The sequence below is a fragment of the Henckelia pumila genome, chromosome 4, assembly GCF_033568475.1.
Source record: "Henckelia pumila isolate YLH828 chromosome 4, ASM3356847v2, whole genome shotgun sequence".
NCBI lineage: Eukaryota > Viridiplantae > Streptophyta > Magnoliopsida > Lamiales > Gesneriaceae > Henckelia > Henckelia pumila.
This window is the reverse complement of record NC_133123.1, coordinates 170982134-171001092: the sequence shown is the minus strand read 5'-3', so window position 1 is coordinate 171001092 and position 18959 is coordinate 170982134. Positions and strand designations below refer to the sequence as shown.

General features: G+C 37.8%; 1 protein-coding gene and 1 long non-coding RNA gene across 2 annotated transcripts; both read right to left on the bottom strand.

The window, feature by feature from the left end:
- Positions 1-3636: 3636 nt before the first annotated feature.
- LOC140860282 (uncharacterized) lies at positions 3637-4111 on the bottom strand. The gene is made up of 3 exons (XR_012143665.1): positions 4015-4111; positions 3845-3932; positions 3637-3762 (listed from the first exon to the last, which is right to left on the bottom strand). It is a non-coding gene; the product is annotated as an uncharacterized lncRNA (long non-coding RNA).
- Positions 4112-4191: 80 nt separating this feature from the next.
- Positions 4192-4773, bottom strand: LOC140862325 (protein MAINTENANCE OF MERISTEMS-like). The gene has a single exon (XM_073265339.1). It carries the CDS (start codon positions 4771-4773, stop codon positions 4192-4194), a length of 582 nt encoding a protein of 193 aa, XP_073121440.1.
- Between the last annotated feature and the right edge of the window lie 14186 nt (positions 4774-18959).

Below are 18959 nucleotides of genomic sequence, written 5' to 3'. Positions count from 1 at the left end.
TTCATTCATGGAGAATTCATCTTGGCATGAAATTCAAGTCAATCTTGTTGATGATAACACTCTGGAGTTTATGATGCAATCTTCCAATATACATATATTTCCTTTGTACGTCGAAGCCAATGAAATTGACCATCAGGTTGATCATGTGCACCAAGAACCAAATATTTTACACGTCACTGAAGGAATGACCAACATGTATCCGTATCCCGAAAGTGAATCGTGGGATCAATATATCGATGGCACATCCGAAGCTGATCCTGCATGTTGTCCACATACGACAAGTGGTTGGGAACAAAATGTTGGTGCAGCAAATTGGAATTCAGAAAATCCAAATTTCGCACCACGTGTTGATGATCCTAGGAGTGAAAATGAAGATGTTCTAAGAAGCGATACAGAACTAGAGATGTCATACAGAGAGTCTGAGGAAGAATCTGATGACGATGTTGGAGATGTGAATGATGATGAACATGTGAATATTCATGCAAATATTGATGAGGGAACGTCATCTCGTCCACCACCTTGTCAAACATTACAGAGGCAAGTTGTTCCATTCCTTTCTAGAAATTCTGATATGCCATCTTTTTTCAATACATATTTCGGAGAAGAGACTACTGATTCTATTGGCGTACCTTCTGACATGCGAACAAGATACTATAACGAGGAGAGAGGAGAACTATGTGTAAACATGGTTTTTAAGGATAAGAAAGATCTGATTGCATCTGTAAAAGATTATTCAGTTAGAATTTCCAGGCGTGAGTATCGTGTTGTTGAGAGCACACACATTGTGTGGAAAATACAATGCAAAAATGATTCATCTACCTTCAGATGTCGTTGGGGTCTTCGAGCATCTTTTAAAGATAAAAGAGGTTATTGGAAAATAACCAGATATGGTGGGCCTCATACATGCATATCTACCAACATCGGCATAGACCATCATAACTTGAATAGCGATATGGTTGAAAATACGTTATTGGGTATTGTACGATGTGATCCTTCGTACGAGATTAAATATATAATAGAGAGTGTGAAAGATAAATATGGATATCAAATCTCGTATACGAAGGCGTGGCGGAGTTTGAAACGCGCAGTGGAAATTGTTTATGGTACATGGGAGAGTTCTGTGAAACTGCTACCGAAATATATGCACGCTTTGTGCAAATATAATCCTGGAACAATTGTCGATTGGAAGCATATCAGAAACAATGAAGAAATAAAAACATTGAACAATTGTTTTTGGGCGTTCAAGCCGTGTACTGATGGATTTTGACATTGTCGAAAAATCATTAGTGTCGATGGTACACATTTGTACACAAAGTACAAACATAAAATGTTGATCGCTGTCACTCTGGATGCGAATAATCAAGTGCTACCGCTGGCATTCGCAATTGTGGATGAAGAAACATCTGATTCTTGGAAATGGTTTTTGGATAATATTGGTCGGCATGTTATTTGTGGTGAAAATGGTGTGTGCCTAATTTCTGATAGACATAAGGGAATTGTTCGAGCAGTTGAAGATCTTCCATATTTTAAACCTCCACATGGTGTGCATCGTTTTTGTTTGAGACATGTGTGCTCAAATTTTAATGCAAAATTTAAAGACGTGCATTTGAAAGATTTATGTTGGGAAGTAGGAAAACAACATCAGATTTGTAAGTTTGATGCAACAATGGAGGCAATCAAGAACAAAAGTATTTTGGCACACAGATACTTGGCTGGAATATCGAAGGAAAAATGGAGTATGGCCCATGATGGAGGTTGGCGTCGTGGAGTGATGACAACCAACATGTCCGAGTGCTTAAACAGTGTGTTAAAAGGAGCTCGTAGACTGCCTATATCTGCAATAGTACACTTGACCCTTCTGAGATGCGTGCAGTACTTCATTGAACGTGTGAAAAAAGGTCAACGTATGATTGAGGAAAATTAACTGTGGTCGGATTATGCATGTCGAAAATATGAGGAATGGGCAAGAAAATCTAGTGAACATCGTGTTGTCAAATATGATGTACGAACGCAAACTGCTCAGGTTGCGACCGGAGGAAGGCCAAGTCGCGGCCAACACATGCAAGTGGTGAAAATATCAACTAATGATTGTTCATGTTTAAATGGACAATTTTCGGCATCCCGTGTTCTCATGCTATTTGCATCGCTAAATGGCACTCGTTAGATCCTAAAACACTTGTGCAGTCATGGTATAATATATCTGAGTACCTCGTAGCATATGAAGGAAGATTTGAACCTCTTGTAGATGAACGATATTGGGATAGACCTACCTTTGAGTTGCAACACAACCTGGTTAGACGTGAAAGAAGAAGAGCAGGTAGGGATACAACGACTCGGCTGAGAAACGAGATGGACAGGCCGGTAGCGAGAGAGAGACAACAATGAAGAACGAACAGGTAAAAGTTTTGAAAATTTTAATTTGTCGCTTTCATAATTTCTTATGAATTATATTCTACATAAAATATATTTTTATATATTTTGTATATCAGGAACATCGAATGAACGTGGTATGCAGATGAAGACAGTCTACAACAAAAAATGTTTCAATAAAACATGTGTTTGTTAGTTTTAGTTAAATAATGTATGCATTTGAGTAAGAAATATATTTAATATTGTTGGTTTGAATGCGTTTATATATTTTGTAATAATTAATATTAAACAATTGCATGGAATAACATATAACATTTATTTAAATGTCAAACATAAAGATATTAACTCTAAACTGAAAATTAAAAATTTTATCAAATAACAAAACAACAATATATATCAGGATTTTTCATGGCAATTATAGTTATACAAATGACCACCGGTTCCACAAGCAAGTGGTCTACATCTTCGTTGTCCTCTACGCACTACGGGAACATCGACAATTTCTTCACTCCTCTCTGTTGCTCATCTGAATAACCAGGAAATATTACAGGTGAAACAACATTTCTCTCGGGAGCCAGAGTATTACGTTGAACAGGTTGCTGCCAGTTAGCATTAAGAAGATCTCTAAAACTTTGAATATTTTCCCAAAATGGAGTCTGATAACCAGCATCAACATATGAACCAGATGGTCCTGCCCTGTACATCCCACTGGATGGTCCGGTATTGTACAATCCACCAGATGGTTCTGCAGTATACAATCCACCAGATGGTCCAGTATTTTCAAATCCACCTGATGGCCCCGGAGTGTACAACCCACCAGATGGTCCAACTGCGCACAACCCACCAGATGGTCCGGCATTTTCAAATCCACCAGATGGCCGAGGAGGAACAAACCCCAATGATGACTAATGCAAATCAGGAGATGGCACACTAAAATTTTGTGGAATATTATTTTGTTCGCCAACATATAAATCGTGGGGATATGGCCGGAAACCAAGTCCAGTTACTGTAGGCGATATAATGAGTACAGTAATGCGCTCAAACCATGGAAAATAATCATCATCAGTCTGCTTAGATCTCCTTCCATGTCGATCGCCTCGGGCAACATGATTCAATTTGCTATTCCAAATAATAATAACATTTTTATGATGTTCCCTCCAATTTGTGTTACGATGACCGATTCTACTGATGTTGTGTAGGTCATCGTTGTCAAATGAAGGCCTTGGAATAGACTGGCGTATTTTGAATTGCCTCAGCACCCGGTTTGGACGATGCATCTCCACAATTTCAAAACAAATAAGAGGACAAACACATCGCCATATTCTATTATCGTATGCATCAATGATCACTTTAACATCTGGATCTTTTTTTTTTATAAACTATCCAGTTAAACTGCATAATAAAAATATCAATTTTAATTAATAAATATAAATTTATTTAATTGTTGTAAAGTTTCAATAGACCAATAACACACCTCATCATTAGTCATACGATCAAAGCAATCTCTTATAATTCTAACAGAGTGTGTTGGTGAATGAGTGTAACTGTACACATTTAACCACCTATAATAAAAAAAAAATATTTTTAAAATTATGAGAAAATGAAGTTGTAATTTATACAATGATAATAATTTTTAAATATTACCTTGCACCATAAGGAGCAAATGGAATATTCTCATCGCCTGCATTTTGAGGCACGGTAAGAGATAAGCCTTTCAGATCAAGGTTAACAAATTTAATCCGGCTCCATGCCCATATCTGTCATTAATAATAAATAAAATTAGAAAATTATTATAATGTGATAATAGATTAACAAAAAATTTTATACCTGTAGGATAAATAGAGGCCCAGATATTATAGCTTTTCCTGTACGTGTGGCATTACATAACTCACGATATAAAAACGCCAAAACTGCACTTCCCCAACTATAAGATCTGATGCGATCAATATCCCATAGTAGTTGCAAAAAAATCAGTCTAACAGATCCTCCTTGATAATCTTGAAGCATGATTCCTCCGATAATCATTAATGCTATACAACGGGTATATTTTACGACATCTATCTTTGGACTATTATCATCGACAAGTGCAGCCGTGCAATGCTCATATAAAGCGGTCATCGATAAGTGACCACCTTTGAAATGCGATGTCAGTGGCGTAAATCCCAACAAATCCAAACATATATGTTGCCACTCTTCAACATTGTGTGAAACATCTATACCAGTTACAGGCTCACCATCAATAGACAGACCCCAAATAATGGAAATATCCTGTAAAGTAATGGTTGCTTCACCACATCTAAAATGGAACGTGTGTGTTTCACGTCGCCATCGTTCAACCAGAGCAGTAATCAAATGATTATCATAAATCCAAGACCCACATAGCAAAACACCATAAATCCCCATGTAATTTAAATATGCAATCACACGACTGTGCAAGCCATTCACATTAAATAAATTCCAAATCAAATTATCTGATCGTTTGGCTCGAACTATGTCATCAACTGTTTTTGTAGAAACTATTGACAAAATATGTGTTGCTTGTAAATATAGCACAATGGGATCTACTGGCCCTCGATTTGTTGACATCCTGACAAAATTACTGACAATTATATTATGCAAACCAATAAACACATATTATTAAATTAAAATCTATAAATGACTAAACATTAAAAATAGAATAAAAAATTAGACATCTAATTATAACTAAATTGCGTATTTAAATATTTAATTATTCAAATTAAATAAATAAATATACATAATTATCTACACAAATTAAAATATTTATCAATTAATTATTATTTTATAACAATTAAAACAAAATAAAAAAATTAAAAATTAAAAAAAAACAAGTTAAAGTCTTGCATGCAAAACCACGGATGGAAATCTTGTGTGGAGTTGCTATTATATTATTTGTCTTTATCATTATAATTTCGAAACACAGTTAAAGAAATTAATTTATAGCAAATATTATTCATCACGATCCCATAATTGAACGATTTTTTTTTCTTTTTTTAATTCATTCAATCAACTAAAACCAAATCTTATGGCCGATTTCAAATGAAAAATAACCTAATGCTTCAATGAATTTTCTCAACTAAAAATACGAAAATTAATTTTGAAATATAACACTTATTTCTGAATTAAATTTGCAAATAACATAATGCTTCAATGAATTTTCTCAACTCAAAATAAGAAAATTAATTCTCAAAATACGAAAATTAATTTTGAAACGTAAAGCAAAACCACCACTGCTTCAATAAATTGAATTTCCAGACGAGGACAGAAGAAAGCAAAACCACCCCTGAATGCATGTGAATTGTTGGAAAAGAAAAACATATGAATTGTGAAGAACGAATACATCTATTTAACAAAATTATTGTACACAAAATTTGGCTCACAACCCTCCATTATGCGTGCTGCCAAGATTGGTGGGGGACGGCGTCTAAAATTGGGCCACAACCCTCCATTATATGTGCTGCCAAAACTGGTGGGGACGGCGGCTAAAATCGGGGGTGGGAGGCGCTGCCCACATGGCAGCGTCCGCTGTCATATGCAGCGGACGCTGCCATGTGGCTACTCCTCCTCACATAAAGCGGGTGCTCGAATAAATATATTCGAGCGTCCGCTATCACTGACAGAGTTTTACGGTATTCGTGTAATTTTCCTTATTTCACGTTATTTTTGAAATCAAATTTTTTTTACCGTAAATTTAATAAAAACCCCACATAAATCACATAAATCTTTTTGAAAATGAATATTACTAATCATGCAAGGAATAGAAAAACTCTCTGGATCTTTTTGCTTTGGTGGGGTCTTGTTCGGAACCAGTGCTGAGCAACTTTCTGTCAAACTGACCAATGCATGCTCTTTTAATTTTCTCTTGTTGGAGAGAATCTATTTCAAGAACTTGGCATAGCTGGGCATTTGCATCAATGCATCGGAAAATGGAATGTTGATATTCAATTTCTTGAATATTTATAGGAATTTGTCAAACTAAGGATTGGCCTTATTGAGAGCTGCAGAAAAAGGTGGCGGAATAACAAAATTTGATTCTGATGTGGGTGGTGGTGTAGAATTAGAGGACTTACATGCTGTTTTCTCCGGTACAACAATGACTTCTGTCTCTTTACGCTCTTGTCTCTCAGTTTCTATTTTCTTCCCACTTCTTAATTCGATGGCCTTCACCGGCACTTTATGGTTCTTTTTCGTGTCACTTAGTAAGGTACCAAGATCTCTACTAGACATTTCTTTAGCTAACTGCCCTATCTAATTCTCCAAATTCTTAATCAAAGCATCCTGATTCTGCATTTTTGTCTCAATGGATGATATAAACTTTTTCAAGTTTATTATAACTCCCTCCAGTTGATAGAATGGATTCCCAGTCTGACAGTATTTAGTAAAATGTTCAACACCACATTTTTTGCAGCACACTTCTTGAATGCGCATTGCAGAATTCCCCAAACATAGCTCTTCAATCATTTTATTCATTACCTCAAGCTGAGCTGTCACTGAAGTAAACGCATCTATGTGATGAATTCCTGTATATTTCCGCATTGCATTCCTCTCAAATTGAGGGTGATAACTGCTAGATGCCTTCTCTTAAATCAACTCACAACCATCCTCTGGTGATTTTCGTAACAAAATGTCAGCTGCAGCTGCATCTAACATAGTGTGATTAGCATGAGGAAGGCCATAGTAAAAAATTTGTACCACAAGACAGTCGGGTAATTTGTGGTGTGGGCATCTCCTCAACACAACCTTATAGCATTCCCAAGCCTCATAGAGTGATTCTTGTTTGCATTGAGAAAATGTTATGATATTTGTTCTCAACTTCATCGACTTGGATGGAGGGAAGTATTTGGTGAGGAAATCTTTTTCCAGATCATCCCATGTAGTAATTGAACCTGCATGTAAATTTGTTAGCCATTCTTTAGCTTTATCTCTTAGCGAAAAAGGGAACAAGCTTAAATGAATAGCATCATCAGAAACTCCTTGTTGCTTGAAGGTATCACAAATTTCCAGGAAATTTGCAATATGAGCATTCGGGTCGTCAATTGTTGTCCCACCAAATTGGACTGAGTTTTGAATCATTTGAATGATAGCCTACTTTATCTCAAAATGGTTTGCTGCTGTTGTTGGCCTGATTATGCTTGGCCTGGAATCCTCAATGGATGACAAGGCTGTTGGAACATGGTCGTTCTCCAGATCGAAGAAAAAAAAATGATACCCGGTGCAGCGGAAGTTTTAAAATTTATGTTATATGGAACGATTCCATATGGGTATCAAATTCCTACGATTAAAATTGATAACATAAAATTTAAACAATGTAAATTTTACCTTAAAATCTCGAAACGAGATTATGGACACCAACAGATTAAACTGCTCTTGTTGTATATCCCAGGAACTGATGAACGAACGTTTCTTCAATCAGGTCCATGAACAGAAGTTTAATCCCTTTGACAGACTGCACTAGAAAGTCTATCAGAAGTTTCTACGATGAGATAGAACAGATTTGATCCGTTAAACCAGATTGCAAATTCAAAATTCACAGGCTGGATTTTTCAAACAGAGAGAGGAGAGGGGGCGGCCACACCTAGAGAGAAAAACTAGGGTTTTTGAATTTTATGCCTTGTGTTGTGTAATTTCTGCACTGCAATAACTTATTTATAATGTGGGCCGCTAACAGCTTAGGGCCCATTAGTCATAAGTTCAAGCCTGAAAAAGAAAATCCCCCATGTTCAGAAATTAATATAAAATTCATCGTGACTCATATTGATAAACCAATTTCACCAATGTGCACAGAAACCATTTCTGCATCTTTTAAAGTCAAGATAAATTTTCTGAATCCGAATTCAGTGATTTCCAAAAATGTCCATCACTATGTCATTTTAGGAAATCTTACTCCCTCTACTCTTAAATAAGAAGTCCTACTTCTTTATTCACTAAATTTAACTCTTTAAATTTAATTATCTCAACGGGGATTAAAAATCCATTACTTTTGTGACCCTCAATGGTTCAGGGATACAGCTAGCCGTGAGCTCACAACTCCTTGTGACTCGGAACAACAATTTCCGACTTGCCCATCGAATCATGGTAAGAGCACCTAGCAACATCGCCCCATGATTCCCTAGGTATCACTGATAGTGCCTACAAAAACCAATAAATTTTGGTTAGCGTATAGTACGGTCCCTTCATCCATATATCCCGATCGAATCAACAACCATTGGTAAATCGAGAGTCGTTCTAGATTTGATAACTATGCAATACATCTTGAAGATCAAATAGTGACATCTCATGTGCTACTAGGAAACCAAGTAACCTAAAACACATCATGTACTCTGGCCACAGATTCGTCACACTAATATCTCCTCAGATTGCATAGGATATCCACACTCGCAAGTATGTGGTGAATCCTTGACAACAAAGCATCGACTCCTATATGTGTCGTAACTGTACCCAATCCCGACACCTGATGACCCCAATGGAGTCGGTAAACGAGTCAAAGTACAATACTAGCATATAGAGTCTCAATGATGTTTCAAGTAGTAAGGACTAATGGTGTACAACCAAAACCTCGGACTTTATCCACTCGATAAGTGTTAACCACTTGGAAAGTCCGGATAGGGTAATTCGATCATTCATCATATGAATATCCATTTGCATGCTTTGAACATCTCTATGTTACATACCAATGAAACGTGGTACTCGGCATCGCAAATGGTAGTCTCAATCTTGAGCGATCCTTATCCTTATTAACGGACGGCTCAATCGAGTAGGAACTATTTAGAATATACAGTGACTATAAGATGTGTTTCATGATAGCCATCCCCATGTGCTACCACATCTTACATACACTATAGTATATTCAAGGTCTTCATCTAAACATCTTATAGTATGTCACAACATAATAACATGATAAAATATAAAGAAATGTCATTATAAAAGTATAAATTATATTAAACAAAAGATTGTTTATACATAGAGTCATAAAAGCCCTTAGCCACAAGTTGGCTCACCGGGCACCCACTCTTTCAAAGGCGCTATCCATCATGAATCTGTAAACAGATCGTGCATTATTTTCAGCATCTCCATCATTCAACCTTCGTCGTTCATCGTCTGCCATTTCTTCTCTCTGTTGCCTTCTTCTCCTACGAAAGGTTCTTTGGATTTTAGGATCAAGAGGTACGAGTTCTGAATCAAATGAATGTTGCATGCACTGCAAGAGTATTCTGCAGTTCACAAATGAAAATAGTTATTAAAATTGGTACAGAGAAATTTAAATAAAATAACTTAAAGTAATTAATAGTCCCCGGAAACGGCGCCAAAAAAATGATCGAACAATTACTAACACTTAAAATAAATATAAATATTCCTCAATTCCCCTCGAAATCGCAAGTGCACGAATCAAGTTATAGTAAAATGTACTGAGTACGAGTATCGTCCTCAGGGACTAATTCAACAATAATTCATTTATTTTATTCTCTATCCAAAGTAACGAAATTTTGAGAATAATTATGACTTGAATTATAAACTAACAAAATTAATTTAAATCACTTAAATTAAAAGAGAAAAAGATTTTTAAGAATGATAAATAATGAAGAAATTTGTTGGAATGTCGGTTCACCTACCCCTAATTGAACTGGACAATTGAATTTCACTTTTATACACATATTTTTGACAGGAACTCCTGATATATTGACACTCTCTTCAATCTAATTCAAGCTAATGAAATAATCAAATCTCTCCGATTATTTATCATCACCGATTGCCTTGTTCTTTTTTGAATTCCCTTAACTTTCAACTTGGTGGTATATGGTTATCAACGTGTACTAAATATCATATTTTTATGCATATTTTAATTCTATGGATCATGTCACTCATCCTCATTATGAATTCACCTCTCGATAAAATTCACAACATACGAAACTAGGCTAAAGTTAGCTACTCCTCAACATAGAATAATAAAACTATGACAAAATCAAATAATAGTATAAAGTAAACTTAATTCGCCCAAAATATTCAATCACTCAAAAGTGTTTTTGGGGTAGGATCTCCTAAATTCCAACAAAATAAAGTTTATCTACTGAAATTCATAATAAAAATTAATCTAACAAAGTTTTTCAACATAAAAATCTTAAAGTTTTGAAGAAGAAAAACTCAAAACGAGATGAAGAACTCCTCCAATCTCTAGCAGCCGCTCCTCCTCTATCTTCTCAGAGTCGAACCCTCAAAACGTTAGAATTTTTTCTATTTATAGTGCCCAAGAGTCCTTTCCATGTAAAACACCCGCAAAATAAAATTTCCAAAATTGCAAGACTGCCCGAGCGGTAAGAATTGACGGCTCGGGCGCTGGGGTGCACTGCCTCTACTTGTTTTTTTTCTCGAGGACGCGCTCTGGGAAAGTGACGGCCCGAGCGCACCCCTTTACTGCCTAATTCTACATTTCCTCGTTTTCCTGACAAATCCATCACAAATCAAGAAAAGTGAACAAAACACAATGGAAATACTAAATGAAAATAAAATAACTTCAACACACACAAAAGTGATGCAAAACGAATGCAAAAAACACGCAACCATGCAATAAAAAACACGTAAAAATGAGTAATGTCAGTAAGATGAGAAGAAATAATTACTGAACAAGTCAAATTTTCACCTAGGAATGCATAGAATAAATGTGCTGGTAACTCCTTAAGATCATGAGTTTCCTCTTTCACACTATTTTCCACTCCTCTTCTTTCTCAAGATTCAATACCTTTTCCATTGGAGCACCATCAAGAAACGCTTCTTGTTTACAAAGCTCAACGTCCTCTTCTTTCTCAGCATCCTTGTCTCCAACCAAACATCTCTCTAATGGATCATTAATTTCTGCACATGTAAAAGGAGTATAAGAATCAATCACTTCAATGCTTTTACAAGTGCATACCCCGCTTGGTCCTCTCATGGCATGATAGATGTTGAATATTACAGCTTTGCCACGAACTCGAAGAGTGAGTTCTCCCTTGTGGACATCAATTAATGCTCTTGCAGTAGCCAAAAAGGGCCTTCCAAAAATCTAAGGAGCTTCCTCATCCTCATCCATATCTAATATAACAAAATCTGATAGAAATATAAAATTATCTACCTTCACCAAAACATCTTCTACAATTCCCCGTGGATATGTGATACTCCTATCATCTAGCTGCAACGTGATGGTGGTCGCTTTTACTTCACCAAGCTCCAAAGCCCTGTAAATAGAAAAAGAAATTAAATTTATACTTGCTCATAAATCACATAAAGCTCTTTTTAAATGAGCACAACCAATATAACAAGGGATATTAAAACTCTCTGGATCCTTAAGATTTTGTGGAAATTTCTTCTGTAGAATAGTGCTGCACTCTTCAGTTAAATTTACCACCTCATTTTCTTGTAGCCTTATTTTCTTGGACATCACATCCTTTATAAACTTGGCATAATTTGGCATTTGTTCCAAAGCATCTACGAAAGGAATGTTGATATGTATCTTCTTGAAGATGTCTATAAACTTGGAGAACTGCTCATCCAACGCCTTCTTCTTAAATCTTTGGGGGTACGAAAGCTGTGGCTTGTACATCAGTTTCAATTCAAGTTCATTATTTTTCTCCTCAACAATTATCTCTTCAACCACCGAGTCTTCCGATTCCTCAGATTTTTCACGCTCTTCTTCTCTTCCTTCAGCCCCTATTTTCTTTCCGATCCTCAATTCTATAGCCTTGCATTGCTCTTTCGGGTTCACCTCTGTATTATTAGGAAATTGGCCTCTATTCTGATCCTTCAAAGCATTAGCTAATTACCCAATCCGAGTTTCCATGGATTTCAACATGGCACCCAAAATACACATGCGTGTCTTCATGTTGTCAAGTAGAGTCTCAGTTCTCGACATCCGATTGCCAGATTCAGCAAAAATATTAGATACCAAATCTTCTAATGACGGATTCCCCTCACCCTTGTTTTTATTGAATCCCGGACGAGGATTCAACACATTTTTATTGTTGGAATAAGAAAAATTTTCATGGTTACGTAAGCTAGGGTGATAAGTATTTGGAACAGGGTTAACTCGATAACCTCCATAGCCTTTGGGATTGATGTACTGAGCTTCCTCGGGTGGATGAGATTCTTAGATGACAACCGACACACCTGATCGATCTGCTACACTCATCTTATTCAATTCGGCCATTTGTTTAGTTAAAGCAGACAGTTGAGCAGAGATAGATGTGATAGGATCAACTGCATACACTCCAACAGACTTCTTGACTCCCATTCGTTCAGACAACCATTGAAAACTATTAATAGTCATCTGTTCTAGCATCTCATGAGCCTGAATAGGGTCCTTAGAAAATAATGTACCTCTAGCAGAATAGTCCACTGAAATCCGGGTAGGCGTATTCAACTCATTATAAAATAACTCAATTTCTTCCCAATCCGCAAAATTATGATTAGGACAATGCCTTAGCAAGTCATTGTAAGAGTGGGTGCCCAGTGAGCCAACTGTGTGGCTATGGGCTTTGTTGACTCTTTGTATAAACAATCTTTTGTTTAATATTATTTACACTTTTATGGCAATGACTTTATATTACTTCATATTGTTATATTGTGATATACTATTGTTGTTTTGATAAAGACCTTGAATATACTATAGTGTATGTAAGATGTGGTAGAACATGGAGATGTCTATCATGAAATACATCTTATAGTCACTGTATATTCTAAAACCGTTCCTAGTCGATTGAGCCGTCCGATAATAAGGATAAGGATCGCTCGAGTTTGAGACTAGCATTTGCGATGCGGAGTACCACGTTTCATTGGTAGGGAACATGGAGATGTTCGAAGCATGCAAATGGATATTCATAGGATGAATAGTCGAACTACCCTATCCGGACTTTCCAAGTGGTTATCACTTATCGAGTGGATAAAGTCCGCGGTTTTGGTTGTACACCATTAGTCCTTACGACTTGAAACATCATGGAGACTCTATATGCTAGTGCTGTGCTTTGACTCGTTTACCGACTCTATGGGGGTCATCAGGTGTCGAGATTGGGTATAGTTACGACACATATAGGAGTCAATGCATTGTTGTCAAGGATTCACCACATACTTGCGAGTGTGGATATCCTATGCGATCTGAGGAGATATTAGTGTGACAAATCTCTGGCCAGAGTACTTGATGTGATTTAAGAAATGGTTTCTTAGTAGCACATGCGATGTCACTAATTTGATCTTCAAGATGCATTGCATAGTTATCGAATCTTGAGCGACTCTCGATATACCAATGGTTGTTGATTCGATCGGGATATATGGATGAAGGGACCGTACTGTACGTTAACCAAAATCTACTGGTTCTTGTAGGCACTATCAGTGATACCTAGGGAATCATGGGGCGATGTTGCTAGGCGCTTTACCATGATTCGTTGGGCAAGTCGGAAAGTGTTGTTCCGAGTCACAAGGAGTTGTGAGCCCACGGCTAGCTGTATCCCTGAACCATTGAGGGTCACACAGTGTAATGGAGTTTTAATCCCCGTTGAGATAGTTAAATTTAAAGAGTTAAATTTAATGAACTAAGGAGTTGGACTTCTTAAATAAGAGTAAGGGAGTAGGATTTCCTAAAATGACATAGGGATGGACATTTTTGGAAACCACTGAATTCGGATTCAGGAAAATTTATTTTGACTTTAAAACGTGCAGAAATGGTTTCTGTGCACATTGGTGAAATCGTTTCATCAATTGGAGTCACGATGAATTTTATATTAATTTCTGAACGAGTGGGCTTTGCTTGTCGGGCCCCAGCTTATGACTAATGGGCCCTAAGGTGTTAGTGGCCTGCATTATAAATAAGTTATTTCAGTACAGAAATTACACACAACAGGTCATTATTTTGAGAGCAATTTTCGAAAACCCTACCCTTTCTCTCAAACATATTTCGGCCGCCCCCCTTCACTCTGCCCGAGAAATTCCGGTCTGTGATTTTGAATTGCAGTCAGGAATAACGAATCAAATTCGTGTATTCTCTTCGCAGAAAACTTCTGATAGATTTTCTAGTGCAATCTATCAGAGGGATTAAACCTCTGTTCGTGGACCTGATTGAAGGCGTTCATCGGTTCCAGGGAGAGACAACAAGAGCAGAATTGTTCTGTTGGTGTCCATTAATCTCGTTGCGAGATTTGAGGTAAAATTTATTTAATTGTTATTTGAATTTTACACACACGTAATTCAATCAATGAACGGTTGATACCCATACCATGGAAACGTTCCATGAAAAATTTTTAAACTTCCGCTGCACCGGGTATCAATCGTAATTGGTCTGGGAACTCGCCAGTTTTTCCAACAGTGGTATCAGAGCCAGGTTGCTCAGATCAATCGATTGAATAATCAATTGTACAAAATTTTTGAGTCTCGGTTTATGAAACAAAATAAATATTTTTAATAAAAAAAAATTTTTCGGGGCAAAACCCGGGCAGCGATTGGATCGCTGCCCGGTGGGGCAGCAATTGTTGCTGCCCCGGGCGGCGCACGGCGCCGCCCAAGGCGGCGACTGTCGCCGCCCAGGGCGGCGCACGGCGCCGCCCAGGGCAGCGCTGTGCGCTGCCCAGCGCAGCGCTGGGCGCTGCGCAGGGCAGCGCTCGGCGCTGCCCAGGGGCGTCGCTCGGCGCCGCCCAGCGCAGCGCTGGGCCCTGCGCAGGGCGGCGCTCGGCGCCGCCCAGGGCAGCGCACGGCGCCGCCCAGGGGCGGCGCCAGGCGCTGCCCTAAGGGGGCAGCCGGCTGCCCCCGGCCCGCGCCCCGGGTGCGGGCCGGCCCGGGAGTGTCCCGGGCGGCCCGCGGGAAAAATTATATTTTAATTTTAATATTTAAAATTTTATTTTTGGTCCGGTCAAAAATTGTTTTTGATTGGTTCACGAGATTTCGGATCGAATTGTTCGAGTCCGTAAATTTTAAAATTGATTTTGGATAAATTTGAATTTTTGGAAAATTTTAATATTTTATCCGTAAATTGAATTTTGAAATCAATTATTTTGGTACAATTGATGATAAGATATGATCTTATGATATATTAGATAAAATATGATTTTATTTGTAAAATTGGATTTTATAAGATAAAATATGATTTTATTTGATATGGAGATAAAATATGATTTTATATGTGAAATGTGATTTTATATATAAAATATGATTTTATCTTGTTTAAATTTGAATTGCCACAGCATGTTATCCAATAAATTAATTTTGAATTAAATGTTATTGGATAAGGATGATCGATTGCCATGACCAATTTTGTAGGTGTATGTTAGGAATTTACATTTTGTCTTTATTGTTGTTGGTTTTATTAATGGGCCTGGTTTATGGCCCGATATGAATGTCATATGTAATAAAAGTGGGCTTGGTTTATAGCCCGTTCCCACCCCCTAAAAATGTATCCCCTACTTGTCATTGTTATTTAATTGTAAATACATTAGATTTAGTGGGAGATCAAGATTTGAAGATGGTGGGCCCAGCAGACAATGAAGACTGAAGAAATGTAAATTGGAAGCATATGTAATAGGATTGCATTTGCATACTGCATATTACCTAGGATTGGACTAAGACCCGTGATTGGCAACCACGGGTCAATTAGAAATGGAATCGATCATCCTATATAATATGTGATATTATGATTGTATGCATGTTTAGACATAAATTGCGTGAATCCGGCAATGCATGCAATAAATTAAAAATGATGAGACAAATATTTTTATAAATAAAATCCCTCATTTTAAATATGTTTTAAAATTTATATCAAGATAAATAAAGGAAATTTAAATATTGTTTAAATGTTCCTACCTTCCATCAACGGTCAATGTATGTGATGCTACCCGCGGATACGGTCCGGCTCATATTATTGGGGGGGCCCGTCCGTCGGAAAGCTGTACATTGGATCGACAAATGTTGTAAGTTGGGTGGAACTCCCATGGGATCGGCTCATATTATTGGGGGATCCACATGGCGACCGTCCATCACAACTTAATATTGATGGGTCATCTTGACATGTCACTTTAAACGGCGTCATATTATTGGGCCCTTATTGGACATGAGGTAAATACATGGGGGTTGCTTTGGAAGCAATTGGGCTCTACCTTTTGAGAATTATGGTTGGCTGATATTATTCGGGACCATAAGTTTGTCAATTGGACTCCATGTTCTCACTAAGGAAAAAGTTTCCCGTTTTCACTAGAGGGTGGTGAAATCGTTAAAATAGTGGGAGTGAGATTCATAAAATTAAATTCGCCTATTTTATGTCTTAGTAAATTGTTAAACAATCATTGATATATGTCTGTTTTTCCTTTTCAGTATTTCATACAATGAATTCGCGAAATCCTTTATTCTCGATCCTCGAACAAAACAAGCTGACTGGCGCCAACTATACGGAATGGTTCCGGAAGTTGAAGATTGTCTTAACTTCGGAGAAAATGCTCTACGTGTTAGAGAAAGCACCTCCGAAGGAAGCACCAGCTGACATAAGTCCGGAGGAATTGGCCAAACTTGATGCATGGTGCGACCATGACATCAAGACCAAATGCTATATGCAAGCCTCGATGTCTGATGAACTCCAGAGGCGATTTGAGGACACGGTGAATGCTGCTGACATTCACACGCAACTCAAGGAACTTTTTGGGGCTCAGTCGAGGGCTGAAAGGTTCTCTACTGTTAAGGAGTTGATGACGTGCCGCATGCGTGAAGGGACTTCGGTCCGTGATCATGGGGTACGAGTGATTTGGCTCATACAGAAGTTAGCGACCCTTGATTTGGTGTTGGAGCATGAACTCAATGTGGACTTGCTGCTTCTATCTCTTCCTTCTTCATTTGATGGATTCGTGATAAATTTTAATATGAACAAGATAGAGGCCACCCTTGAAGAGATGGTCAATATGCTCGTTACATATGAATCCACACTTAAGAAGGATAAGCCAGCTTTCTTGGTGGGCTCCTCATCTTCTGCTAAGAAGGGGCCAAGTATGAAGGGCAAGAAACGTTCTGCCCCACCCAAGAAAGTGGAACCCGAGAAGAAGCAAAAGACAAAGGCTTCAAACGATGGAAAATCCAAGGATGTTTGCCATTACTGCAAGAAGCCGGGTCATTGGAAGCGCAACTGCAAGGAGTATCTTGAGCAGTTGGGAACTGCAAAGGGTATGTTCTATATCGAAATAAACATGTCACTTAATACAACTTCTTGGGTATTGGATACCGGATGTGGTTCTCACATTTGCAATGATTTGCAGGTGATGACAAGAAGTCGCAGGCTTAGAATGGGTGAGACCCAGCTGAGGCTCGGGAATGGTTCCAGAGTTGAAGCTACGGCCATTGGAGATGTTTGTTTGATTTTGCAGAATGGTTTTAAATTATTGTTGAGAGATGTTTTATTTGTGCCAGATTTAATTAAAAACATTATTTCTATTTCTATGCTTGATAGAGATGGTTATTCTTGTAATTTTGTGAATGGGATTTGCAGTATTTACAAGAATGAATGTTTAATTGGAAATGGACAACTTGAAAACGATCTATATAATTTGAAACTAAAAGACGTTCCAGTGAATTGTATTGACAAACCGGTAACAACAAACAAAAGGAAAATCGATAGTCAAAACCCGGCAAACCTTTGGCACGCTAGACTAGGTCATATTTCCTCAAGGAGGATGAACAAGCTAGTGGGAGAGGGCATGTTTGATATGTCTGATATTAACTCTCTACCTACTTGTGAATCCTGCCTAAAAGGGAAAATGACTAAATCTCCTTTTAAGGGGAAGCCTGAACGTAGTCAAAATCTGTTGGATTTGATCCATACAGATGTTTGTGGTCCATTTAGAGTAGGGACTCAACATGGCCACACCTACTTCATTACCTTTACTGATGATTATTCTAGGTATGGGTATTTATATTTAATGAAATATAAGTCTGAAGCATTTGAAAAGTTCAAAGAATTCAAGGCTGAAGTAGAAAACAAGCTAGGTAAAAGTATTAAAGCACTTCGATCGGATCGAGGTGGAGAATACTTGAGTACCGAGTTTTTGGACTATCTAAAAGAGAATGGGATTCTCTCTCAGTGGACTCCTCCTATGACACCACAGCTTAATGGTGTATCGGAGCGTCGTAATCGAACTTTGTTGGACATGGTTCGATCTATGATGAGCTTCACTGAGCTTCCACCTTCGTTTTGGGGCTATGCGCTTGAAACGGCGGTATTGTTGTTGAACAACTTCCACACTAAAGCAGTGGACAAAACACCATACGAGTTATGGAATGGCAAAGCTCCTAAGTATTCGTACTTGAGGATTTGGGGATGTCCTGCTTACGTGAAGCGGACAGTGGGAGATAAGTTGGATAGTCGATCCAGCTTATGTTATTTTGTAGGGTATCCGAAGAATTCAATCGGATATTATTTCTATTATCCTGCTGAAACAAAGGTGTTTGTTTCACGGAATGCCACCTTCTTGGAGAAGGAGTTCTTATTGGATAAGAAAGGCGAGATGATGGAACTCGAAGAAGTTCGAGAAGAACCCGAAATACAAAATAACGATCCCACACCTCAGGAACCATTGCTGGACACG

Excerpts from the sequence above, each read along its gene's own strand:
- LOC140862325 (XM_073265339.1), bottom strand. The coding sequence starts at position 4,773 with ATGGGGATTTATGGTGTTTTGCTATGTGGGTCTTGGATTTATGATAAT.